At 38.6% G+C, this 15,414-nt stretch overlaps 1 protein-coding gene across 1 annotated transcript in view; it reads left to right on the top strand.

The window, feature by feature from the left end:
* Positions 1-15,414, top strand: part of SPATA16 (spermatogenesis associated 16) — a 168,546-nt gene that overhangs the window by 108,170 nt on the left and 44,962 nt on the right. The window contains exons 5-6 of the mRNA XM_015817427.1: positions 13,581-13,728; positions 15,164-15,310. Of these exons, the coding sequence (XP_015672913.1) occupies positions 13,581-13,728; positions 15,164-15,310 (295 nt within the window). The remainder of the gene's footprint in view (positions 1-13,580; positions 13,729-15,163; positions 15,311-15,414) is intronic.

Here is a 15,414-nt window from a genome sequence, read left to right as displayed (position 1 = left end):
CCGTTGCAGCATCCCTGTGGTCACATGATCAAAATTCAGATGCTTGACAATTGGTTCATATTTATGATGGTTACAGTGTCTCAGGGCCATATGATCTCCTTTTGCGACCTTCTGACAAGCAATGTCAGAATGGGAAAGCCAGGTTTACTTAACGTGTTAGTAACTTAACAGCAGCAGCAATTCACTTACTAACTGTGGCAAGAAAGGTCGTAAAATGGACAAAACTCGCTTAACAACCGTCTCACTAAGCAACAGAAATTTTGGACTCAGTTGTGATCATAAGTTGAGGACTACTTGTAGAGAGCACTATACAGCTCCTTTCCCAAGCCATCACCAACCATGGATGGGGGAGAAAAGGACAATATTCTCTGTAGCCTTGTGTAAGTGTTTTGTCTATTTTTCATAAGTCTAGGTTATTTACATAGGATCTGAGCCCAGGAGCATTGTTCATGCATCCTAATCATCTCTTTGTAAGTCTGGATGATTTACACAGGGTTTGTTTGATGAAAGCTTCTCGTCTTTTGTTGTGGAAGAGAGGAAGAATCAGAGTCATAAGAAGCCTTTTCCGCAGAATGTTGGCAGCAGCGTGGAAATCCTTGGCATTGTGCTTCTTCTCAATGGATGGCACAGACACTTCCTACCTTCTGTTCCATAGGTGCTGAGAACGACCCACTGTTTGCTAATTGGATATCTTGCCCACTTATTTCCAAAGCAGGAAAACACAAACTGCTGCACTGATTTCATTGATCCCAGGCCAGCTATACCTAATCTGGATATGCTAGACAAGCGCATGCAATAAGCAAAGTCTATTGGATAGTAAGAAAGGGATTTTGGACTCAATTTCCATTGGCACATGCTCCCATTACAGGTTCTCATGATCACATTGCTTTTATTCCAGAAGTGAATATGTAAAATGGATAATTACTGGCTCACACTAGACTAGCATAAAATGATAATTTGTGATACAGTTCGACTTACAGTACCTGTTGCTTTAGCATCTTGTGTGAACAACACCATCAACTTTAGCATCATATATTGAAGATGTGAAGAGTTGAAGAGGTGCAGAGTTCAACTTTCAGAATTCTTCAGCCAACTAAGCTGACTGGGGAATTCTGGGAGTTGAAATCCACAATCTCAAAGTTGCTAAATTTGACAAAACACTGGACTAAATTGAATCAGGCAACTATTTTTACCTTGACTTGCGAACTGGTCTAAACTGTTCTGGCATGACTCTACAATAGAAATATTGCAATGCGTGCAATTTTGTGAGCAGGTAGGGCATATGCTTACAAATGGATGTTATGGTGGATTTGCCTATTCAGAAAATGACTTCCCTGTAACCAGAAAACTATCAAAAAATGAACTTGTTTTGTAGAATACAGGTAGTCCTCAACTTATAACCATTTATTTAGTGACCATTCAAAGTTTCAACACTGAAACAGTGACTTATTACTGTTTTTCACACTTATGACTATTGCAGCATCCCATGGGTCATATGATCAAAATTCGGACACTTGGCATGTGTTTATGTTAGTTGCAGTGTCCTGGGGTCATGTGATCAGGGTTTGTGACCTTCTGACAAGCAAAGTCAACGAGGTAGCCAGATTCACTTAACAACTGTGTTATTAACTTAACTGCAGCAATTCGCATAACACCTGTGGCAAGAAAGGTCATAAAATGGGACAAAATTCACTTAACAACTGTCTCGCTTAGCGATGGAAATTTTGGGCTCAATTGTGGTTGTAAGTCAAGGACTATCTGTACTCTTCACCATCACAGTGCAACCCAAAGGCATGACTGCAAATAAATGAAAGGAAATCTGGTACTTTAGGGTGCATCAAATTTCTATTTGTTCATTTTTAATTTAAAGAATCTTTAAAACTCAGGTGGGAGTTTTATTGGCAGGTATTACCTGGCAGGTATTATTGGATAATAAGAGAGGGATTTGGGAAACAAGGAAGGAATACCTGGCAGGTATTGGCTAGGAGCATATTGGCACAAGCAAGCAGCATCTTACTTACCTCTTATCTATAGTTATCCACATCACATTAAAGGTGTGATTACAGAAGCTATTCTCATTTGTGATGAAACTAATATCCCCATGTAAACAAACTGCTGCTCTTCATTTCTACTAACTGTGGATGAACGTGCCTTGTTAACCAATTTTTCTGCAATGTCCTCTTAACGTTTCCTTCATTTCATCTCCAGCCCATGGATGAAGCAATTTAAGATCATATTTGAGTGTTCCCATTTTAAGGTTGTCTCCTCCTCCTCCTCCTCCTCCTCCTCCTCCTCCTCCTTTTGCCATGAATATATTTGGCACATTTTACCAATGATGTGATTGCTGACATGGTTATGAATAACAATGTGCCCACATCCTTGTGGTCACCCTAAGCTGTTCTGAGTATACTCTTTCTCACACTTGCTGGGAACTATCCTTCCTATTATTTTGCCCACACTTCTACAAAGGCCATTGCAGTATCTGTATAATACAGAACTGGTGCTTTCCATGCATTTGTCAGGTTTATAAGGGCTTCTTAAAACAGATTTGGCATTTTTTATAAATATTTTATTAATTTTCTAATTTTACAATCATGAGTACTTAATAAACAACATGTTGTCTGGGTCCATTGGTAATTCAGTGGTACATATTAACTTTCTCAGTCTAGTTCCAATACTATACCAGTGCTTCCTTGGTCCTCTCTTTTTCCGGTGGTGTGCATTTTTCCACACTGGGCAAATACAATTCTTGTTACTGTTAATACATATACAATTAAATATAGACATTTTTGTCACATTTTTATGGTATTATACATAATATTGATAGTGTCAGTTTGTAATATCTTTTCTATTTGGAACATATTTCAATTGTATTTGCACATAAAATCCATTTGTTCAATCAATATCCTGTTTTTCCCGCTTTTAAAAATTTTTTAATTTCCCATCAATGTTCAAAATATTTCTATCGCTTATCATTTTCTCATAATAAATTATAGTTCGGTAACCAAAAGCTTCCCTTATTCAAATCCTTTTAAAATTTTCATATTTCCCATCTCATAACAAAGCATAGTATTCTAGTTACAAATCTTATCCTTCTAATTATAATAATACTTTTATTTCTAACAGTTATCTATTTTTTTAACCATATTCAAACATCTGTTTAATAGTATAATATCCCATCTAATAGGTCAAAACCTCTATTTTTTCAGTCTTACTCTAGCTTTCTTCCTTTGCCAAATAGCTTTCCAAGTCAATACATTTGAATCATCAAGTATTCATTAAACAGCCTCCATCCTTCTCCTTCAGTTTTTCTTTTCATTTCTTGTTTGTCAATATTCAGCATTTCTCCTAACAGCTTTTTCATCCCTTTGATCAGTTCTTCTTCTTTATCCCCAAATGTGTTCTGAGATCTTGACAAATAAGATATCTTTTCCATTTCTGGTGTTATCACTGCATCTTCTAATTTTTCATTTGGCTGTATCTGCCTGTTAATTTCTTCCTTTAGGTCCTCCATCTTTGGATCCATTTCTTCTAATTTTCCTTTTGTTTTCTGGGTTACTAGTTCCTTCTTTGTAATCATTGTCTGGATTTGTAAGTTTAGGTTAGAAAATTGTTCTTTTCTCATTTGCATTATTTTTAGTTTCATTATGAAATAAATCAATTGTCTCTTGGATTGATTTCAACATAGAAAAAATTTCTGAGATTCATTAACATTTTCTTGTTGGTATATCAAGCTGGGGACTTTGGAGACAAGTGTTAAAGATGTTTTTTTACCATTTAAGGCTAAGTATGGAATACCCATTTTGTTTTTGTATGTAGTCTTTATAGTCCCATAGAGTCCCCAACACAGATAAACAGCCTAAGAGGTTTTTTTCCCTTTTCCCAGCTGCAGTCTGCAAATGTGAAAGTTTCCAAGAACAACAAAAAGTCTTATCTAAGTCTGGGTTTCAAGCCAAGTTTCCTTTAAGCATAATAAATTGTAGTGCCGTAATTCACCACTAGATTTCATTGACACCATCTTCCAGCTTTCCAAATCCAAGCCTATTTTACAAACTTTCAAATATCTTTTCTAAAAAAAGTCTCAAAGGTACTTTTAGTCCCCAATTTTCAAAGCTATATATCTGTATTAATTCCAAATTGATCTTGTAGTTTTCTCTATTTTCCCCCCAAAGCAAGTAATTCGTCACTTTTCTTTTCCTGAGGGAGCGGGCAAAAACTTCCTTTCCCTCTCTCATCAGGGAGGATTCTTAGCTTTGGGCATTCTTTTTTCCAGGAAAGTAGTTTTAAGGTCATAAAAAGAGGATAAAGTCTCACGCAGTTCCATCCACATTGCTCAAAAACTGCTAGTTAGTGCTTATCTTCAGTTGCCAGCAGCTTCTGACTGGCCACACAAATGTAGCCAGTCTTTTCCCCGCTGGTTTGGAGGCCTTCCTCAGATCCAACGGAAGGGCCATCACCCCTCCATGATCAACGAGGGTCCCCTCCTTCTTCGTCGCCTCTCTGGGGCAACCTTTGGCCCTTTTTAGGATCCCCAGTGGGGCAAAATCAAATGTGGAAGATGGAGCCCCATCTTCCTGCATCCATTACACCACAACGCCTAACTGGAAGTCCAGATTTGGCTTTTTTTTTTTTTGAAAAGCACATTAGACCTATCTTTTAATCTTAGGCCTTAGATTCTTTTGAAGCAATGTTAGACTTATTTAAAAAAACAATCCTCTCTTCTGAGACGATCGATCCTGTGCTGCACAGAAAGTTACTTTAAACATGGAATAAAAGCCATGTTCTGCCAACTGTGTGTTGCTAGTTCTTTAATCAGTGGGTGCCTTACATATTTTCTTCTATTTCTTTTAAGGAGATGTTTCACGTGGTCATATATTTTACTGTTTTATTGCTTGAATTATTTCTGAAAACTCCTACAATGTCAAGGTTGCTGGAATCACTTTGATATACCTACAGTTCCTGTTGCTTTTTGTGCAATACAGTGCAGTTACTTATTATAAATTATGAAGTTATGAATTATGAATATGTCATCTTTGATGTGGACAGAATTTGCCTATTCCATTCTAGCTTTACCAAACCTAGGTTCTAAAATGATGAGTGTTGCTATTATGCCCACAATTATTACAAATATAGCTTCCTTATGTTCATCCATTTCATACCTTCATGTGCTGCCAACCACAATATCAGAATTATTCCCTGGCATTACTGACATGTCCTTGCACACCACACTAGTTGCGGATGAACTTTGTTCAACTGCGCTGCTCAATCACTGCTCAATTGCTCTCTCTCCCACCTCAGCTCATAATTCCATCCATGAATGTGATGTTTCACCCAAGCTATTGTCGAACATGAGATCAGCAGTCTTTCACAAATCTGCTAGACCCCAGTTCAGAAATTGCTCAATTATGAGGTCAAAGCATAGAGGAAGAATTGTGCTAAGCAGTGCATCAGCAGAAGTCCCCTTGAATTTACTCCATGTCTCCCTTAGTACGGGCCACCTGTTAGTCGGGCAACTTGACCAGTGGCTAAGCCTGCTCTTCCAATAACCAGTCATTGTTTGTCCCCGTATGTTAAGAACAGTAATTGCTAAATATTTTTCCCATTTATAGGTGATAGTTGGTGAGAGAAGAAATTAAGCCCTGGGCATCCACTAATCACTTTCCTTAACTTGGCATGTGTTAAATTAGTAAGGGCAGCACCCTCTATTGGCATCCATGGGACCAATCCAGCAGAAGAGAATGCCAGCATTCTCTTCTGCTAGCTCAAGGATTAGTGAATAGACCTTTAATGAAAAAAGTGAACTAAAAATGCCCTAAGACATTGTGCATGGAGATTAGGATTAGGAACATTCTTTATTGGTCAAGTGTGATTGGATACAAGGAATTTGTCTCTGGTGCATAAGCTCTAAGCGTACATGCACATAACAAAGTGGTAAGTCATAGATCATAAATTACAAGATACAAACAACAAATGATAAATCATAAGATACCAATAGGAGATACCTATTAAGATATTGTTATTAAGATATTACATTAAGATATTATTACATATCTATTAAGATATGTATCTTATTACATGAGATACCTCAGATTTAAATGCAGATCACAATGCATAGGCTCATTTGGATGCGTATCCACAGAAAAAGTACACCAACCGTTCCTGAGATGTTGATTGAAACCACCCCAAAAAATAGCTTTCATACACATATTTCTTAAAGGAACACTAAATCTAGATTTTCTTTCCTGCCAAATCATTCACTTATACTGTGTTGTAGCATCTAACACTTCCTGAACTTTAGAATAAATCTCTCTTAAGCCTTCCTTTTTTTTTCCATTGTGCCGCTCAATAGAAACGTATAATTTTTAGCTGTTCTGAAAGGACACTTTTAGAAACACTCTGCTATGAATTAAAACATTGCCACTGCCTTAAGTTAATAAATACATTTAAGAGCCTAAATAATAAGCTGCTACATGATGTGGTCAACATTATTGGCAAAGCATGGCAGATAAGATAAGTGTTTTCAACTGTTGATAGTGTATGTTTTATTTATGGATTAATTATTATTAAATGGGAGATCGAGAAAAGTACATTTTCCGCCCCTGGTAAATAAAAAAGAAGGTTGTAACAAGGATATTCAACATATAGTCCAAAATTAAGACCTCTCTACTTCACCATATTTTTCTTGGAGGGATGAGTTCATTTACCTTTGGGAAGTATATACTGTAAGCAGCAATTGTATCCTGCTATCCACATTCCTCACCAATGGGTACTAAGAGATGTACTACTGTAGTCCTAATGCTGAACATAATACATATCCATCATGAGAATGACCACCAATAACTTTAGCTTCCATGAAAGCATTCTAAATGCAAAATGAGAAAAGAAGATAATAAACAGAAGATAACACGAAAACCAAAGATATAATTCAATGATTTAAACCTAAGCAATATAAAAGTTACACAACTAGCCCAAATAAATGCCCTATCTATAAGGCCAGTCTCAGCAGCAGACCAGACTGGAAAGCCAATAACCATCAAAAATACATCCTGATTGTCAATTTTGACCGTGTTACTGTGAGGAACACCACAACAGCCCTAAGATACTTTTTTTCAGCACCATTATAACTTTGAACGGTTGTTAAATGAATTGTTGTAAATGAAGCATTACTCCTTTCCATTCTTTCATTTGCTTGTTTGTGCTTTCTTTCTTTTCTTTTCTTTTCTTTTCTTTTCTTTCTTTCTTTCTTTCTTTTTTTTCTTTCTTTTTTTTTTCTTTTTTTTTTGCTTCACCTTCCCTGAATTTTCTTTTGTAGTTCCTTCTCTGGGGAATCCAATTTACTTTTCTCTTAGTCAGATGGTAGAATGCATGCTCTGGTATTGTTGCCAGGCTCGTTTGCCAGTAATAAGTCAACTGATCAAGTCCTTTGGATCCTGGCAAAGCTTAGAAACCACAAAAATCTTATTTCTGCACTTTCTGAAGCTTGCAAAGTGTGGGGAAAGGGGCGAAGAGAATATTGTACAGCAGGGGAAGTTCCATTCAGAAGCCACTGTGATGTACACTTCCCTGTACCCTGCTAAGAATTGCAAGGGCAGTTCTCCAAGAATAAAACACTAAGTAACCATCATGCATAACATCACCAATACAATTTTTCAGAAAATTTTCCATCCTTTTTCCTTTGATGATGCTTAGAAATGCCTCTTTTAAATCCATTTCCTCAAATCCATTTTTCCTCGAAGCACTATCACGCTTTCAGTCAACTAACGTTGCATGTTGCCTTTCACTCCATTCATCGTTCCCTCTTCTCTCTACTTCCTTATCTTTCTTCTGGTTTCCCCCATTAGATGACTTGTGCATAAATAGATATATTTTCCTTGTATACTTTGGTAAGCTTCATGCATTTATACCTTTTATGATTGCCAGATCTTACCTGCCAATATCCATATGACCACTAATTGGAGGCAAAGTGCCATCATTCTCTGAATCTCTTTGCTACCGTCTAATGCAGGGGTCCCCAACCCCCGGTCTGTGGACCAGTTCCCGGGCCGAAGCATGCCAGCAACCGGGCTGCACAAACAAGCAAAGCCCCATCTGCGGGATGCAGGCAGCACACAAAACCACACTTTCTCCGGTCCACGGAAAAACCTCTCTCCATGTAACCAGTCCCTGGTGCCCAAAAGGTTGGGGACCTCTGATTTAATGGCTCTCATCCTGTTCTAAATGGCAAACCAGCAGACAAGCAAGAGACCCTGATATGAAACCAAAGTCCCTTCTTGAGGAAGATCAAGATTGCTTTTATCTTCATCAAGTCAGATCACTATGGCTCCATAAAGGCTTTATCTGTATTCAGGCAGTTTGTCACACCTTTTCAAAGATAAAACTCCAGGTAAAATCGAGCTTCATTGATCCCCACAGGCATCATAAGTAATATTGTAACTTAGGAAATGCACATAAGCTGATAATTAAATGAGCAACAAATGTGCTAACCCCAATTGTTCATCTCTCTGTAACAGAAAAACAGAGTTGGAAGGGACATTGGAGGTCTTCTAATCCAAACCCCTGCTCAAGCTGGAGACTCTATACCTATGGTGTCGAACCTATGGCACGCGTGCCACAGGTGGCATGCAGAGCCCTCTCTGTGGGCACGCGCACCGTCACCCCAGTCCTAGGCCTTCAGCTGGGTTTTATAAAACCTTTTCACTTTAGGCCTCCACCGCCGTGTGCAAAAAAAAAGGTTCAATCAATCAATCAAAATTTCAACATGGAATTGATTGATTGAACTTTTTAGTCCCACCTAGTCTGCCGTTATCACCGAAGCCACACCCAGCCAACAGGCCACGCCCACCCAATGGGTCATGCCCACTCAATTGGCCACACCCACCCGGCACCCGACGATACATAAGTGGGTTTTGGGTTGCAGTTTGGGCACTTGGTCTCTAAAAGGTTCGCCATCACTGCCCTATACCATTTCAGACAAATGGCTGTCCAATCTCTTCTTAAAAACCTCCAGCGTTGTAGCACCCACAACTTCTGGAGGCAAATCATTCCATTGATCAATTGTTCTAACTGTCAGGAAATTTCTCCTTAGTTCCAGGTTGCTTCTCTCCTTGATTAGTTTCCATCCATTGCTTCCTGTCCTGCCTTCAGGTGCTTTGGAGAATAGTTTGACCTCCTCGTCTTTGTAGGGGGCCCTCAAATATTGGAAAATTGCTATTGTATCTCCCCTAGTCCTTCTTTTCATTAGAACCCAATTCCTGCAGCCATTGTCTCTTTGTATTTATCTATTAGGACGAGAGCCCATAGGATGCTCACCCTTGACCAAACATTGCTGTCTGGCCTATTAGTTGGTTCTTGTCCTTATTAGCAGTCCTTCCTTAAGTAGACACTTCAGAGGCCCTTCAGATGCTGAACTATGGTCCTGTGCTCCAACTGTAGTTGCATCACTAGGTCTAGCAAGACTCAGAAGTCCTCTCAGAATTGATGTATGGTATTTCTTGTCTCAGAGAAGAAAACAAGAAAGCATTTCTCCTACTCCTTATCCAAAGGCTGAGTGACCTGATAGCTGATTACTTAGACATTGTCAGCAAGAGGGCAGATCCAGGGCAGGCCCCTTGACATGCAGCTTTCTTCTGCAGTACTTTGTTGCTTTTCTCCCAGTTGCCGGAGGTGAATGCCTGACTCTATTTAACAGCACAGGCAATTCTGAATGTATCCATGGATTTAATATATATCCTTGCTGCTAGCAAATAAAGCTACATTTCTCGATGGCTTCTATTGTTGGATGGTTGGCAATGCAGAGTTTCTGCTTTACAATGACATCTTAATGCATTTTATTTTTGGGCATGTAGCAAACTGATCAAAAAGTTGTTTTTATCAGAATCAGTCTTTAGTGACATGTCATAAAATAAACCAAAGTATCCATTTATGGCTATTCTGAAAGAAAAAATAAATTTTGAATTTCTTCAGCCTTTCCATTCCAGGGAAGCAGTCTCTACTTTTGGAAGCATTGCTTAGATTTGCACATAGTTTTGTGAGCAATTTTGCACCACCAAGGAGTGACCTTGAGCACCAAAATACTGACTGTCCATCTGCTAGTACACCTGAGTGCAGTAATTTTTCAGTTCCACCCTGAGATTTTTGTTCTTTGTGGAAAGCCTTTGTGTTTTCTGCTTTGCCTCTGTCAGTTTGTCCTCATGGAAGACAATCTCTTATCGAAAATAGTCCATCAAATGAGATGTGTCTAATTTGAATTATGACATTAGGAAAAAAAAACCCTATATCGAAAGTGAAAGACAAAAATGCGTACATTCTAAGTTTCGATTCAGACAATGAGTGTCACAAGATAGGTTTTTAACTAATATAAGCCACTTTTTGAGGATTCAGCCAATGGATGCTCCTAGATGAAAACAACCTAATGATATATCATCAAAATCATATCCAGGTAAGGTTCTCTCAGATTAAATACATTCAAGTGAACTTATACATTATGACAATGTATTTGCTAACCATGATTTGCTAAATAAGCCAAAAATATTGGGTTCATATATGTATTGGGTTTATAAGCTATGGTAATTGTTATGCGTGAACCAGGCCACTGTAGCTTGATAGAGGATAGATAGATAGATAGATAGATAGATAGATAGATAGATAGATAGATAGATAGATAGATAGACAGACAGACAGACAGACAGACAGACAGACAGACAGACAGACAGACAGACAGACAGACAGACAGACAGACAGACAGATAGAGTAATGCCTTCCAGTCCCAACTATCAGCACTTAGAATCCACCCCATATCAATGTTTGAGGAGAAACAATACTAATATTATTTGTTTGCTTGCTTATTTATTTATCTATCTTGCAAGAAAGTCTTTAAACAGATACATTAAACTCCTCTGGGAATGTCATCACGTCACCGCCATGCCTAAGAGAAAGATATATCATCTTAATTGAAAGACGTTGCATGCCTGTGGTTTGCAACCCAACTGCTATCTCCATATTTCCTGTTTTGTCCAATTTCAGACCACTCTTCCCAACATCATTCTAAATAAGAAGATGAGGAGATTGAGAGTAGGTTTGGGGTAGTGTTTAAAGATATTTGACTAGAAACAAGGAGAGCTGAGTTCTAGTTCTACCTCAAACACAAAACTAGCTAGAGTACTTCAGGGCATTTAACTACCACTAGACTGGGGAGTTGAAAAAAAAAATCATTGAGAAAAATGCTGATAAGCCTATCTTGTCCAAGGTGAAGCTCACACAAGCACACACAGAGAGGTGGTTAAAAACCTTACTGATAAGGGAACTGAGAGTACAAACACATATGCACACACAGTATAGAAACAACTCCCCACAAATTCTGCAAGCTTGCCTTAAAAGAGTTCCACATCCAAAACAGAGTACAAGATTGATCAAGTGCAGCCCAAGGGTCCAAACACTGTAGAAGAATTGTCAGCCAGTCCAGGTCCAGACTCAAAGTCATGATGTGTCAAATCAGAAGTCAAGAAATATGGAGTGTAGGTAAACAAATGTTTCTTGCCAATGGAGAAGCTTGATCGTGCTGTTCTTAAACAGAAGCAGCCTTGGTGTTAATAATAATAATAATAATAATAACAACAACAACAACAATAATAACAACAACAACAACCTTGGAGGTCATCTAGTCCAACCCTATACCATTTCGGACAAATGGCTGTCCAGTCTCTTCTTAAAAACTTCCAGTATTGGAGCATTCACCGCTTCTGGAGACAGATTGTTCCACTGGTTAATTGTTCTAACTGTCAGGAAGTTTCTCCTTAGTTCTAGGTTGCTTCTCTCTTTGGTTAGTTTCCACCCATTGCTTCTTGTCCTGCCTTCAGGCGCTTTGGAGAATAGCTTGACTCTCTCTTCTTTGTGGCAGCCCCTGAGATATTGGAACACTGCTATCATGTCCCCCCTCGTCCTTATCTTCATTAAATTAGACATATCCAATTCCAGCAACCATTCCTTATATGTTTTAACCTCCAGTTCCCTAATCATCTTTGTTGCTCTTCTCTGCACTCTTTCTAGAGTCTCAACTTCTTTTTTACATTGTGGTGACCAGGGCCTTTTTTCTCATAGAACACCCAGAACGGAGTTCTGGCACCTTTTTTGGATGGAACCTTGTAGGGTAGGCAAGGCGGGTTGTATGACGTGTGTGAGTTCTGGCACCTTTTTTTTTTTTTTTTTTTTTTTTTTTTTTTTTTTTTTTTTTTTTTTTTTTTACAAAAAAAGCACTGGTGGTGACCAAAACTGGATGCAGTATTCCAAGTGTGGCCTTACCAAGGCATTGTTCCTTATTTGGAAGTGTGGTTTGGAAAAGGACTCCTTACTGGATATAAATTGGTTGAAGTTTTAAAAGTGAAAGGGAAATACAAACAATGAACCAAGGGAAGGATCTGGAAAATGTTTTCTTATCAGATCTACGAAAGTTAAATGCTTAAAGAAATCTGTGCAATGGGATAAAGAATTGCAGAGAAATCAAATCCTACAACAATATTTGATTGAATTAAAACTTAAGGCAGACGTAAACGAAGAAAAAAAAATTCGTTTATGTGATCAAGGTTAAAATAAGACTTTTTTTCAATGTTCTAACCCTTCTTTATGGACTTTTGCTGACACCAGGATTGATATTTTAGAGATTTGCTTATAGATAAGGAATGGGATATGAGATGAAGAGATATTTAACCTCACAGGGGGATAAAGAATTATTAAATTGGTTTATAATTGTTGGGAAGGTTGGAAATTAATTATTTATATGTTTCTTTTGTTTATTCTCATTTCTTTTTCTTCGCTTTTTCTTCTTTCGTTCCATTCTCTTCTTTTTCTCTAAGTTTAGTTTGTATTAGTTTTTACTATTGTAATTAAACTCTTAGTAAAATTATCTTATTAAAAAAAAGAAAGCAAAGCAAGTTACTGAATGGATGAGAGTCCCGAATCATGAATAACTGAAGTCTAACAAAATTGTTGTTCCAATCTGATTTTCTTTGAGCCCTTTCCCTATGAGAGTGGGTGACTTCTATAAATTTAGGATGTGAATCACACATTGTTTATTCCTTCATTTTATTCTGCATGTGCTATTTTATCTCTGGAGTGCCCATATTTAAAATAACATAAAAGTTCAATCAGTTTCCTTGGCTTTGAAGAAAATCTTGAATGGTATGAATATGACCTTGAGAGAAGGTAAAATTGATTTTCTTATTATCTTTCAGATAATTCACTAATGTCTATCTTCTTCCTACCAAAAGCATAGCCTTGCTGCAGTGGGAAATGTTTACAAATGTTCTTTTCCTACATTAAAATTTACTCTCTCAGGGTGATACAGACAATGCATTCTGGAACTCATTTATATTTTTTTCTAATTAATATTCAATCCCGAAATATGTTATCTTTGCATGACTGTGCAACTATTAAGGGGAAAAATATCATCCATGAAGGTAATTATTTTTCAGTTTTCCTCATCTTTTTGTACTTTTTAAATAGTAGCTCAAGTTTTCTAACAAAAAAAAAAATAGGCTGTATCATCTGTCTTTTCCCCCTTCCTTCTTTTTTCCTTTTTTTTTTAGGCTATGATTGAAGAAGCTATCACAAGGGCAGAATATTTTTCAGTGATGTATACTCCTTTTGCCATAAAAATAAGGGCTGAAAACACAGACAAGCTAAAGGAAGTTTTTATCAGAAAGCATCCTGACTATGTGGAATACATATATACAGGTGACAACATGGCAGAGTCTTTCAAAATTAAGCATGCTACCATTGATGGATGGGTTTGGGTGAGGCTGTCAAAAAAACAGTGGACTATTATCAGCTCTGGCCTAGATGACCTTTGACTCCACACAAACCCAGCCAGCTTCTGCTCACATCTTGTTTGCAGCCCGCAAACAAGTTTCCCCTAACCTACTTCAGTACAGGTAGTCCTCGACTTATGTCCACAACTGAGTCCAAAAAAATGTTGTTAAGCAAGGCAATTGTTCATTGAGTTTGGCCCTATTTGACAACCTGTCCTGCCACCGTTGTTAAGTGAATCACTGCAGTGGTTAAGTTAGTAACCCAGTTGTTAAGTGAATCCGGCTTGCCCGTTGACTTTGCTTGTCACAAGGTCACCAAAGGTGATCATGTGACCCCGGGACACTGCAACTGTCATAAATATGAGCCAGTTGCCAAGCGGCTGAATTTTGATCACATAACCCTGGTGATGTTGCAACAGTCATAAGTGTGAAAAACGGTCATAAGTCGCTTTTTTCAATGCTGCTGTAACTTCGCACAGTAGCTAAACGAATGGTTGTAAGTGAAGGATTACCTGTAGTGGACAGGTACACAACATTTCAAAAAAGCATTTCTTGCACACAAAAAAAGCAGGATTTTCCTAGGTTTCTCTACATGTTAATCCCTTATAGGCCCCACAAAGCAAGATAAACCACTGCTGTATGAATATGAGGACTGTTGAATACTCATAGAAGGAAGGACATGTAGATCAGGGGTCCCCAACCTATGGGCTGTGGCCCACTAGCGGGCTGTGGCTTACTGGCCACTGGGCTGCTGTCCATTCGCGCTAGTGCCCGTGGACCCGTTTGTGCATGCAGCAGCAGCTAGTGCCTGTGCAAATGGGGCTGCTAGTGTGTACGGGGGTTGTGTGGCCCATTTGCGTATGCGCACAGGTGCTAGCAGCGGCAAAGGCTAGTGCCTGCGTGCATGCGCAAACAGGGCTGCTAGCTCCATGCAGGTGCACGCAGTCCCGTTTGCACGCGGTTCCGTTCATGTGCGCACGCACACACAAATTTCCCAGCTGTTCCCTTTCCCTTGGGGCCACCAGCATGAAAAGGTTGGTGACCTCTGATGTAGATTACATAATACTCACTCAATGACAGGGCAGCCATCTGAAGACTACAGCCATAAAAAAAGAAGCAGCTCAGGATTTTCAGCCCGAGTAGAGAGAAGGTTTCTCGCGCTGAAAAATAAAATTCCTCACCCCTTCCTTTCAAGAAAAATAATGTAATTTGTTACAATGCCTGCTTGTCTTCTGTGATGCGTACGGATGAGTCGGTTCTGATTAAAATTCTTGTGCAAATTTTGTAAATTGGAATAACAAATATCAATGGCTGTCTCAGTGGTAGTGTAGATGTTCTCCCTTCCCTGTCTTACATTTCAGACTCTCATGGATTGCACAGTTTGCCACAAACTGCTGACTGGTCTTGTCCATCTCCTCAGTCCTATTTGCTGACCCTGGGCCTGAAAAACAAAGAAGTTGGAAAATTTTTAGAAAAAATGTCTTGTAGAAAACTGCCAACATTTTCAGGTGGTAAAATATACCTCTCTGTCTCTCTGTCTCTCTGTCTCTGTCTCTGTGTGTGTGTGTGTGTGTGTGTGTGTGTGTGTGTGTGTGTGTGTGTGTGTGTGTGT

This window comes from Protobothrops mucrosquamatus, unplaced genomic scaffold (assembly GCF_001527695.2).
Source record: "Protobothrops mucrosquamatus isolate PMUCROS unplaced genomic scaffold, P.Mucros_1.0 scaffold589, whole genome shotgun sequence".
Classification (NCBI taxonomy): Eukaryota; Metazoa; Chordata; class Lepidosauria; order Squamata; family Viperidae; genus Protobothrops; species Protobothrops mucrosquamatus.
The sequence above is the reverse complement of the archived record's forward strand: the minus strand, read 5'-3'. Positions and strand labels throughout refer to the sequence as shown.